Raw genomic sequence first — 12,344 nt, 5'->3', positions numbered from 1 at the left:
GCTCTTTGGAGATACAGGGAGGAGGAGATGAAGACATGGTTTGTGGTATGCTTGGGGGGGGGGGGGGTAGGGGGTGAAATTTAAACCTGTCTGCTAGCAGGTTTGTAATTTCCACAGGGTCACTATGTGTGACGCCATCCACAATTAGTTCAACACACATCTGAGTCCTACCTTTTAGGTTGCAGATGGAGCTGAAGAAAGCCTTGTGGCTATCCTCGGCTATCATATTAAAATAATATTTAACTATTTCATCAAATAAGGATGGGAGAAATTGGGATCAGTTTGGACCCTTCTCCACAGTCTGTCATGCACTTATGCCTGAGTATGGAAGCTACCAAAGATAGACTGTGAGGGACTCCAGTTACTGCTAAGAAATATAAAACAACTGCAGTGAGAAAGAGGAATATTGGAATGACTCTCTAGCCAGAGGTGAGGTCATAATCAGCTATACACTACAAAAGGCTGTTTAGAATAAGAAGCAAAATCAAGATTATAAAATAACGTATTGATTCTAATGTCTGGTTAGAGAATTGCTGAAGGTATGAATGTTATAATTCTTAAGTGAAACTATCTGTTAATTGCTGCTGCTTATGTAGCACTCAGTGTGCCCTTGCCATTAAATTATACAAAGTGTCTTACCAAGCACACCTGTTTCTAGCCATATGAATGCCATTTGTTTATCTTTGTGGCTCTTCACATTTGGTAAATGGTCTAAGGAAAAACTAAGCTCCCACTTTCTTCAACCAATACATTCAAAATCTTAATGTTACAGCTCATATTAAAAAGAACACACTTCCACTATAGATAGTTTACCTTTTATTACACTCCATCATGTACAGAACAGCCTCGCAGATACTGCCCTGTAACAAAGTCTATACAACAACAGAACTCCATTAGTAGAAAAAGAATGATTCCTGTCCAAGTTACTTCTATTCACATGTATGAGAAACCACACAGTATTTGGCAAACAACTTCAAGATTTACCAGCCAGTTTCAGTAAACAAACTCCACACTTGGGAAGAAAGCAACACCATCACTGGTAATAGCTGGCAAAAATACTTCTGACATTATGTAGCATTCTTATAATGTGGTTGAATTTTTATAATTGGCACTGCAGTGTTTATTTACATAAAATCTTATAACATCCTCCTCCTCTCTCAGAGAACAAAAATAAATGGACTTGGCAGTAATATACTATCAGTACACAATCAGTTTTACTGTTAAAATTATGAAAATACACTGCATGTCACTGAGAAATTCAATTAAAAAAATACATGTCTAGGTGAAGTGGTCCTAAGGAAACAGAGAAATGGGCATGCACCGGCTATAAGGGGCAGAGGGGTATAGTTCTATCTTGAACCTGACAGCAATACAAACACTGGAAATTAGAATGGTTGCAAGTTTATAACAGAAGGGAACCAACATGTGGAACCAGCTTGGGGGGGGGGGGGGGGGCAAATACATGAAAAGTCTCAACTCACTTGACAGGTACAATGAATAGAAAAATGTGTGAAAGTAAGACCCCAAATGGAAAGGACTGGTAAAAGAGTTACAAACAGTAGACGGAAAAGTGCAACTCAGCTCACACTTAAAAATAAAATTTGTTAAGTAGAAGGTAGTGAAATGTGTAAAACACTGCCAAAGGTAAAGGTGTTGAGTGCAATAAAGCAATGGAGTAGTTCATGTCAGCATGGGAGAGATGAAAAAAAAAAGTGAACAGAGAAAATGGAGGGATTGCTATTAGTTTCGACACTTGAGCAGACTCACGAGACCATTTGTAAACTTCCAGCATTTCTGTTTGGTCCATACTGCAATCAAATAAGCTGTCCTTTCAGAAAAATATATATATATTCATTTACTGCAATGGTGAACACAGGAATTCAATTGGAAATCTTAAGCATTTACGGACCAGAAAATGAAGTAGGTCATAAAACAAAATAAGGATAATGAAAATCCTTCCACAAATTCTTTGTTGATCCATGAAATTGTTCTGAAGTAGATCACACAGTAGCGTTTGTGGTCCTTCTGTGAAACACTAGTTGTTTCCAATGTAGGTAATCATAGTTTATTCTAGAGGTGACAGAGGTCTGCCGTTTACATTCCATATCCCAAAGAAAGTAGATGCACCCCACGTCACACTCTTCATGTCAAAGGATGCTCTGGACTGCCAATATTCACAGTGATATTTATATATAAAGGACTGAATTCTGTTTTTAGAAGTTCGTATGTACAGGAGTTCAGACCATCTTTCTTCCACAAATGTTCTGTTCTCGCCAAGGTTTTCATTCTGCGGGAGGAAAGAAAAAAGAAGTGAAAAGTAACTTCTCCAATTAGAATACAGATACTAATGATGCAGAATATTCCAGATGTGCAGCACTGACATTGTAAAGAGGCATTTTGTGCTTACGTTCACCATGCTACTGACTGAAAGAGTACAATAATCCGTTACCCTTCAGGAAAAACAACTTTATACATAACAATGAGACAAAACATGTTACAAGATTCACTTGTGGTTTCTTCCTTTCATATTTTCCATCGTTTGTGAGACAAACTCCATCTCGGATCTTTCTGTACTCCTTTGCAGTCTCTCACAATTTAATACAGCATAGTGTATTACCTCATGCTGAAGTTACCACCATTACTTGTAAGAAGGCACAAGATGACAGAATGAAAAAATTCTGACCAATTCCAGTAAAAATCTGATGATAAAAGTCAAATAATCTTTATTGATTTATTAATGGCGAAAATAAACCACAGCTCATTGCTATCCTCACTGCATCTTACCAAAACTTGTGAAGACTGAAAATGTATTTTCTGTCCCAGAATCTTCACCTTTGAATTCTTCTACATGCAGTATTTTTCAGGTCTGATGATGTCCTGAAGCTTTAAGAACCGATTGATCAAACTAAGCTTTTAAAAGACTGATATCTAGTGATTTCTTGAATATAATTTCAGAACCCATTCATTCCAATTAACTATAACAACACACTGCTTCACTCATCACATATTTCTTCTCATTTACAGTCATACAATTTAAAGGAATTTCAAGGCTGTTTTAGTCTAATGACCATCTATCCCTTCCCAATACCAACCCTCAAGCTTTACCTCCTTTCTCAAGGAGGAAAAGGACAGTAGGGTTGGGGGTAAACTGAAGCTTACCTATCCAGACATCCAGTTTTAGTTTGAAGGAAGATACTGAATCCCACTGCAGAGAAAGTTTATTCCACAGAAGGGGGAGCTGCTGGGCAATGAAGCTCTCCAACTCCTTCTGTTTATTTGCTAATGAAGGCTGAGGTCTATAGTTTGAATTACAGAGATATATGACATCAAGGACAATCTGATATCTCTCATGGGCTATAACAGCTGGCCAGCTTCCAAAGCCTAAGGGCACCCTGCAGCACCCGAATCACTGTTCTCTGTCAATCAGCTGTTTGGGCTCCAAGCCTTTCATGGCTTTCTTACCAACAGAGAGGGAGTCTAAAGCCTTGAAAGAGGTCAATACTAGGTAAGTAAAATTTCATGTCCTTACCCTGCCAAAAATAAATATACAAAAGTAATAGAGTTAGTGCTCAGCTTGTCTACCATCTGGAAGTGAATGCAGGACACCTGTAGAGTGAGACTGTGCTGAAAAGCTGTACCTCTCCTTTACCATAACATCTAAGGACGGCACCACCATCTCCCCTTCTAACCACAACAAACGTCTGGGCATTGAAATAGATAATAATCTCCACTCTGATGTTCACATCTCACATACCATAAAACTAGTACACAAAAAACTAGGCTCCCTATACAGGCATAAGTCCTTTCTCTCACAAAAAGCAAGAGTCACTCTTGCACAAAGCCACCTCCTCTCAACTCTATTATACGCAGCACCAATCTTTACCCAAATCAGACAATGTGACCTAGACAAACTAGAATCATGCTACAATAAAATAGCCAAGTTTGCTACTAACTTAACCTATAGAACCCATCTCTGTGCTGCACTAAAAGAACTAAAATGGCTTGAGCTACCACAGCTACTTAACTATCATCAGCTGGGCACAGCCTACAATATTTTCAAATATCCTGAAAAAAACCTTCATTATCCAACCTACTTACTGTCTATACTGCACACCGGTACCTAAAATCCAGTGAAAAATCTGTCCTCTCCATCACCAAGGCTAACAATAATGCAGGCAAAGCGCTCTACTCCCACACCGTTGCCAGAAATTGTAACTCTCTTCCCCTATCCGTGTCCACTGCCCTCTCCACATCCATATTCAAAAACTCCCTCAAATCGCACCTTCTTAGTACCTGGTTATGCCCTTGTATCACATAACCCTACCCATACTACTACTAACTCCTCTCTGGTCACATGCTGGATCTCTGATCCCCTGTAGGCTTGGTCATCTGAAAGGGTACTTTTAACTATAGAATCTTACTTGATAAATTTTCTTCTCTTACCAATGTATAACTGACATTGTCTTTTGACCCATGTTCTATATCTTCTTTTACCTGGAGTGTTTTATTAATTTCTTGTTGTATTACTATGCTCAGCATATATGATAAAACCTGTTTGTGTATTATGCTGGATGTACCGTAACTGACATTGTCTTTTACCTATGCTCTATATCTTCTTTTACCTGGAGTGTTTTTATTAACTTCTTGTTATATTACTATGCACAGCATACATGATGCAACCTGTTTTGTGTATTATGCTGGATGTACTGTATTTGTATAACTTGATGCTGGAGATTTTCTCCCCTGGCCTCCACTGAAAATGGACCTGGTCCAGTCGGAATTTCCCGGTTAACAAACGTAAAATTAAATAAATAAATAAATCTTTGGCTACCATGGCTAGTCGCCACAGAAGGCAAGATCTGGTTCCACCCTGTTTGTGTATGTACAATATCACTGTGGTGTTGTCTGTAACCACTTGTAATGGTCCTGGAGACCATAGATTGATAGACTTGAAAACATTATAACTGCCAACATCACTTTTACATTTATGTGTTCAAGGTCTGTCCTTCCTTTTTGTTCCAAAAATTCTTCACTTTTACTCCCTTAGACACCTCTCCTCAAGCAAAGCCTGAGGCATCTGTAGCCACAGGCTGTTCTGGACATGGATAAGGAAAAACAGAAGACCTAGATTCAAAAGAAAAACTGTTCGCTCCACCAAAAGATTTCCCTGTTTTCAAATCACAACATGAATCTTGAATGCCAGGGGATGTTTATGTTGGGACTATACTGACTTTAGGCACCACTGAGTCCTTCTCATGTGGAGTCTGCCATAAATCTCAGCAGCCTGAAAAATTTCCTTGAGGCAGCCTTGGACTGAGTGGAAAAAAAAACTCAGGAACAGATTTAGAGGTGGATCTACTTTTCTTCATTTGGGAAAAAAAAAAAAAAAAAAAAAAAAAAAACACTTTGAACCAAGATATCTGGGAGACAACCCAGGGAGACAATCTTGTGAGAAGTCAAGCAATGTTCTCCTGAAATGCCAGTTTATAAAGCAGATCTCTCACCCAAGTGATCGATTCCTGACTCTCTGAAAAAGACTTTGCAAAGATGAACAAGGCAGTAAAGTTGAACAAGGCAGTTCTGCAGTAGGCTATCACTGAAGCTAGACACTTTGTTAATACTCCTTGGAGCAGTGGATAACCCAAAAGTTAATATACAGAACTGAAAGTATGATCTAAATACAGAATCTGATGCTACATGAATGTGATAAGCACCCTTTAAATCTAGAGTTACTAAAAATGTAAATGGAGAATCAGGGGTAAAGGGCTGTGAAAGTACAGTATTTTGAACTTCGGGTGTTCACAAACTGGTTTACTAAAACTGGTCTCCAGGAAGCGTCTTTCTTTGGCACCAGAAACACTCTTGAATAAAAACATTTTCTCATCAGAGGAAAAAAGGACACCTTTTATCATATCTGAATGACACCAGGGAAAAAAACAAAGTCTGAGCCAGCGAATGAGGGGAAATCCCCTAAAAAGGAGAGAGGGATTCCCACTACCATCTATATCGCTAATATACCACTCTCAGAACTTTCTTTTCTGATATCTGTTGCCAAAGAGAGAAATTGATAACCAGATCTTGGGGACGATTTAAAGGTTTGCCAGGGTGGGAAGGGGGTAACATTCTGCAGACAAGCCATTTAGACTTGTTGGATTGTTCTTGTTTCTAGGGTCTCCTCCTTTTTTTTGGAGCCATCGTGCCATTTATTTTTGGATGTATGATAGCCAGAAGCTTGCTTAGTTTGCTATTCATAAAATGGTGCATAGACAGTTGTAAAACCCTTGAAACTCTTGGGGAAGGAAGGCTGAAAATCTGAGCAACCCCCTAAATCAGCTTCCCCTTCTCATCATACTCTTTCAGGACTTCAGCAGCAAGTGGTTATAAACCTCTGTATCTAAAGGAGAATTCAAAATTTCAACTTTAACATCCTCAAGAAGATTTTGCCTACCCAACCAAGCAAACCCTCTCATAAAATTTCCAGTAGCAGCTGCTATGAAAGGGGCATAAGCTAAATTATAAACATACTTCAAAGAATGTTTAGTTACTTGAGACACTGAAGCAATAAGAATACACATGAGGATTTATCCCTAGAAGAGGGAAAAAGTAAGTACAATGTTCCTCATTTTCAAAAGATGCAAGCCTAAAGTTTAACAAGTGAGCTTGACAATTCTAAAAAAAGCATTCTTCCTAAATCTTCCAAAGAATTTCCCATCCTTATCGGGGGGGGGGGGGGATTATCATATACCAGATGCTTAACAGCAGTATTTATAAAAAAAATCATTGCAGACTCAGATCTGGGAACAGAAAATAAAAATGTGTAAGACTGATGCATGTTACACAGTCTATCAGGTTTCTTAGAGACAGCAGACTGGCTGTCATGCAAGTTAAGTCTTTCGGCTTTTCCCAGTTAGGGGTCACAACAGCGGAACTCCGGTCCGCTAATGATTGGCAGTAGATTTTTATGTGGCGACTTGCAACTGGCAGTAATAAAAAAAAAGTCTTCTAAAGCTGGAAGAACAGTAGAAACTGGATTAAGTTCATCAAATTCCAGTTGTAATAAATCATACACACACACACACACACACACACACACACACACACACACACACACACACACACACACACACACACACACACAGTGTGTATATAATATCACCGAAACTACTGATTTATTCTGGATATTTCAGAAAATAAATCTCGAGGACTATCACAAGAAACACTCTCCACAAAGTCAGAATCAGTTACCTGAGGAAAGAAAAAAAGTTGTCCACTCACAATCATTCTCCTATTCAATACCCTGCGAATCATCAGAAATTAAAGAATTCCTTTTCAATTTTACCAATAACACCCAAAATACAAGGATCAAGAGACTGAAGTAAGCTCTGATACAAGCTCAATAAATCATTGCTGTCTAAAGTAACAGACAGGAAAAAAATAAACATTGTTTTTACTTCTTTTTAACAGGAAATTCCATAGAAGTAGATGGACTTCTGTCAGACATAAAACCCCTGCAGACAGGTAACCCAGTCTGGCTAGGCCCATGACTTCCAAGGGCACCTGGCTGTAGAGGATGTGTCTAATCTATGATACATGGTGGCTGAAGGCACTACAGCAAAGAGAGCCACAAAAGAAGATGAATGGTCTGAGGAATTAGAAATTGCCACAGCATCATCACCCATTTGGGCTGTGGCATGCCTGTAGCCTGTTGAAGTGGCAAAGGCTGACTGGAAACTTTCTTCATTTTGTGCCTTGAAAGAAGCAGTGAGAAATGATAAATTGTTCCATGGTGAAGCCGAAAATGGAACTTGAAAGCCAGGTAAGACCGCGAACAACACTTGGTAAAACAGCAGCATACCTCTAACTGTACAGATTTTCGCAGAATGCCCAGTTTCCCCTCATATTTTTTGTCCGTTTTTCATAAAATTGAGGTTTTCTGTCAAATGAATGGCAAATCATTAAAGGTAGAAAATAATGACAGACATTTGAGTTTCAGACTTCATACCCTTCGGAAAATTCATGTTAATGCAAAACCTGTTATTCTATCACCTTTCTAAGTTTGTATGAGCTATATTTAAAAAAAAAATGTCCCTATTTTTGGCCTTTATCCCACTTTTATTTATGGCTCTGTCCAGATTTCTTGCTCTGAGGTATGAAAATAGGTAAACAATAAAGTAAATTTTTCCACCATACAGCACAATGAAAAACACTAAAAGCAGTTACCCCAAACCCTGCAAGTACTTTAACAAAGGGTTCAAGTAGAAAAAGATTTTTTTTAGCAAAAGTACAGTCGCACTTCACTGTAAAAAGTGAGTACAAGTCACGACAGCCCAATAAAACACTTTTTCATAGTAAATTAAATTAGTTTCACACAACGTTTTTCACCTGAAGGGAACTTATCTGTCCAGCAACAGAGAAACACCAATTGACTCTTGAGCAAAAAATGCCAGCAGAGAAGTGCTCTTTGGTGTCAGAAAAACTCTCAAGGGGGGGGGGGGGGCGTGGCCAAGGACGAACACAGGATAGCAGCAGATTTCTTCAGCTCCACCAATTTCATTACACTGACAGGAATTAATTACTTAAAAAATTAATTTTTGAAGTAATTTTCTTTCTAAACATGTTTGTTTTATATAGTTCTTGAACTATATCTAAAAAAGATAGGAAATTTTAACAACATTCCTGTCAGAAATCACTTTGGAAAGTTTCCTGTCAGTTTATCAGTCTGAAATGAGTTCCAGTAAGACAAATTCTCAAGACTCCAGCATCAAGAAAGAACTTCAGTCTCTGATAACTATAATCCAGCAACTTACTGCTAAGATGGATAAAATGGATACTAAAATAGATACCTTCATAGAAAAAAAACTACAAAACAAATAGACTTGTTACATATAGACCTGCAACAACAGAAGATCCAGATGACAGGCATAGAAGAAGCTGTGAATGACATGGAAAATAGAATCCAAGAAGAGGAAATCAACATTGAGTTTCTGCTGAAACAAAATACACATTTACAAACAAAGCTGGATGACCTGGAAAATAGATCTAGGTGCAATAACATTAGGATTTTTGGACTGCCAGAAAATATTGAAGGTAACAATATTACTTCTTTTTTAACAACATGGCTCCCTAAAACTTTAGACTTACCAGAAGCATTCTCTTTTGGTATCGAAAGAGCACATAGATCTATAGCTAATACTAACTCTAACAAAAACTATCCTAGATCAGTTATAGTTAGATTTCTATCATCTTTTGATAAAGAGATGGTTCTTAAATCTGCTTGGGCTAAAGCTCCTGTTAAGATTAATGAGACAACTATGCGTTTTGACAATGACTATTCTTCCTTGGTAATAGCTAAAAGAAAAGTTTTTCTGCCACTAATAAGGGAGCTTAAAAAAGCACAGTTTAAAACATAACTTCTGTTTCCTGCCAAGCTAAAAATCTTCCTTCCTGATGGTCCTAAAATTTTTGATGACTTAGACTCTGCTTTACTGTTTATCAAAAAAAGTAAGATTTTGGATAAAATAGAGGAAATGGAATGGGCTAGTCCTTCATTAAAGAGACTGGCAACTGAAACTTCGTGGAAGACTTCAGAGAAGAAGAAGAGACTAAAAAACAAATGATTTGTTCTATGTTTTCTCTTTTTTTCTCTCATCATTTTACTTCATTATTAATCTTTTTAAATATAGTTCCTGCATTTCCAGAAAGCCAAAAATATTCTGAAAAAGATTTAATCAAAGGTATTCTCTGTGTGCAAAGAAATGTTTTGTTTCATAACCAGTCAAAATATCTGAGGAACTAATAACAAGCTATTATTCAATTTGTTTCTCTTTCTGAAAAAGAGAAGTAAGGTCAGTAATTTGATACTTTTTTTTTCTCTTTTTTTTCTCCTTTTCTTCTTTTCTTTGTTTAAACAATGACATTCTATTTAGATTATGTAGTGGGTAAAGGGTGGGGGAGGGCAAGGAGAGAAGAGTAATGAAAATATGATTAATAGAATAATAACATATTTATTCATTGTAAAAAGTTTATATGTTCTTCAAATGCTATTCCTAATTATACTTTCTTGATTATACTGCTTATGCTTGTTTGTAAATAATCTGTCATGCTTTAACTAATAATAATTAGAACTAAATAATAGTAAATAATATGTTTTATTTTTAACTCTATTAATATAAACAGTAAGTAATATTCCATTGTATATACTTCTTATAGCTTTCTCTTACATTTTTTTTATTTCTGCCTTTCACTCTTATTTTCTACTCTCTTTTTCTTTTCTTTATTCTTTCTCTTTATTTTTTTTTCATATTAATATATAGAAATGCTTTTGATCATGCAGACACAGTAAATAATAAGATTTGCATAAAAATTGAGTTGGGACAAAAATATTGAGTTTTATTACTTATTAATAACTTTGGGCTTAATTTCACTTACATAGAGGCTGTAATAACCTGTAAAATACATCGCGAAGGTTTTGTCATGTTTAGATGCATTTACACTGCTAAATGAATGTTTGTCACTAGTTTTTAACTAGTTTCCTGCCAAAATGTTAAGGGAGACAATCTGGGATGTGGGCTACCTCATGAACAGTGTCCTCGAGTTGTTTCAAAAGCTTCAACTCTCAGAATTCTCACAGAGAAGCTGAAAGCAGTCAATCTGACCTTTGACCCAGATATCACACTGACACATTGCAGATTCAGGAAGAACACTCTACCAGGAAGTAGAACTGATGCAAATGCGACTATGTGAAGGAAAATGAACTCTTTAACATCTAAATGTGAGTTATTTTATATAATTATTTAAATATCTATGTTATAATTCATAAAATATGTCAGTTATAATGATTTTAAATGATGCAGTTTCTTGTAGTAAGTAAATGTCTTATTTTAGAAGGCATAGAAAATGAAACATTTATTCAAGTGTTTTTGAAAATCTACTTGACTGCAGCATACTAATCTGTGTTAAAAACTTATTTTCCAAACATATACATTACTATAACTCATTTAATTCATCTGATTGACAAGCATAAATAACTTTATAACTCTATTCTGGAAGAAATAGTCATGTGATATATTTTAAAGCAGTAATATAGACATACAAAATACAGTTGGCTTTTTTTTTTACAATAATGCAAGTGTTTCTGAGAATTTGCATAACTATGCAGTATGATTTATAACAATTTCTATAAATATAATATTTTATTCTATTGACAATAATGAGTATGAGTAAAATGCTCATATACAAGCAATTCAAGTTTTTTTTTTTGGAAGCTGTTGACTGCATTTACATGACAGAAAATAGATGCATCTTAATATATGTAATGTCTGAACCATATTAGCCAAAGTTTTTGATTTAAATGAATGTTAAAACTTATTTTTACATACTTTGACTAAATTAATATGTAAATATGCCTTCCTTTTTTTTTTTTCTCTCTCTCTCTTTCTTTCACTCTCTCCCCCTCTTTCACGTCTTTTATTTCTTTCTCTTCTCTTGGTTCCTAATATCAAGATTATTTGAATGCTATTTGAATACAAGTGTATTATATTACATAGATGTATATAGTAGTATGAATAGTTTTTTTAAAAAAAAGTTTATTTTAGTTTATATGATGCTGTTTTACCAAATGTGTAGTCTTGTCTTGCTAGATAATTGAATTGAAAGCTGTTAATTTAAGTTAAATATAAGCAGTATTAAATTGATAAGGTGGTAGCTGAGGTACTGCTGCTTAGGGTAGGGGGTTAACTTAAGTGGTAAATACTACTCTAAGTTGGAGTTTTTAACTCCAGGCTGGATGCAAGGTTTAATCCTTACATTATTTTCACTTGTTCATTGTTATATGTATATAGTTTTGACATCCACAATATATTTTGTACACTCATTGTCACTACAAACAAAATTGAATCCTATACAAAATCCCATAAGAGATTCAATAAATACAGCTATATTTAAATGTACACCTAAAGGAGGAGATGTAACATTACTTATGTTGTTATTTGTTATTTTGATCATAAGATTCTTAAGTTTTAAAAATGCCATCTTTAAAAGGAATTTCTTTAAACATTAATGGATTGAATAATCCGTGTAAAAGGGCAAGCCTAATAAGATACATTAATTTACATAAGGCCAACTTAGTCTTCCTGCAAGAAACCCATCTCTTGAAAAAGATATTGATAAACTAGCCACAAACAAATATACAGTATTGGTTAGTTCAGAGCACACTCAGAAAAAAAGAGGAGTGGCTATTTTATGGAATAAAAGTATGCCCATTCCTAAAACCATTAAGTCTTATCAGGATGACAAAGGAATGTTTTGTATGGTTACAATACAAATTAATGGGAAGACTTACACTT

At 35.8% G+C, this 12,344-nt stretch overlaps 1 protein-coding gene across 3 annotated transcripts in view; it reads right to left on the bottom strand.

Annotated features, from left to right (window-relative positions):
• Positions 1 to 803: 803 nt before the first annotated feature.
• The window catches only part of B4GALT4 (beta-1,4-galactosyltransferase 4), a 690,340-nt gene continuing 678,799 nt past the window's right edge, over positions 804 to 12,344 (bottom strand). For all 3 annotated transcript variants that reach the window (XM_044073108.1, XM_044073107.1, XM_044073109.1), the window contains exon 7: positions 804 to 2,287. In XM_044073108.1, the coding sequence (XP_043929043.1) occupies positions 2,143 to 2,287 (145 nt within the window). In that variant the 3' untranslated portion in view covers positions 804 to 2,142. The remainder of the gene's footprint in view (positions 2,288 to 12,344) is intronic.

Source organism: Protopterus annectens, chromosome 5.part1 (genome assembly GCF_019279795.1).
Source record: "Protopterus annectens isolate FY-2018-M chromosome 5.part1, PAN1.0, whole genome shotgun sequence".
NCBI lineage: Eukaryota > Metazoa > Chordata > Ceratodontiformes > Protopteridae > Protopterus > Protopterus annectens.
This window is presented reverse-complemented; position numbering and strand designations above follow the sequence as displayed.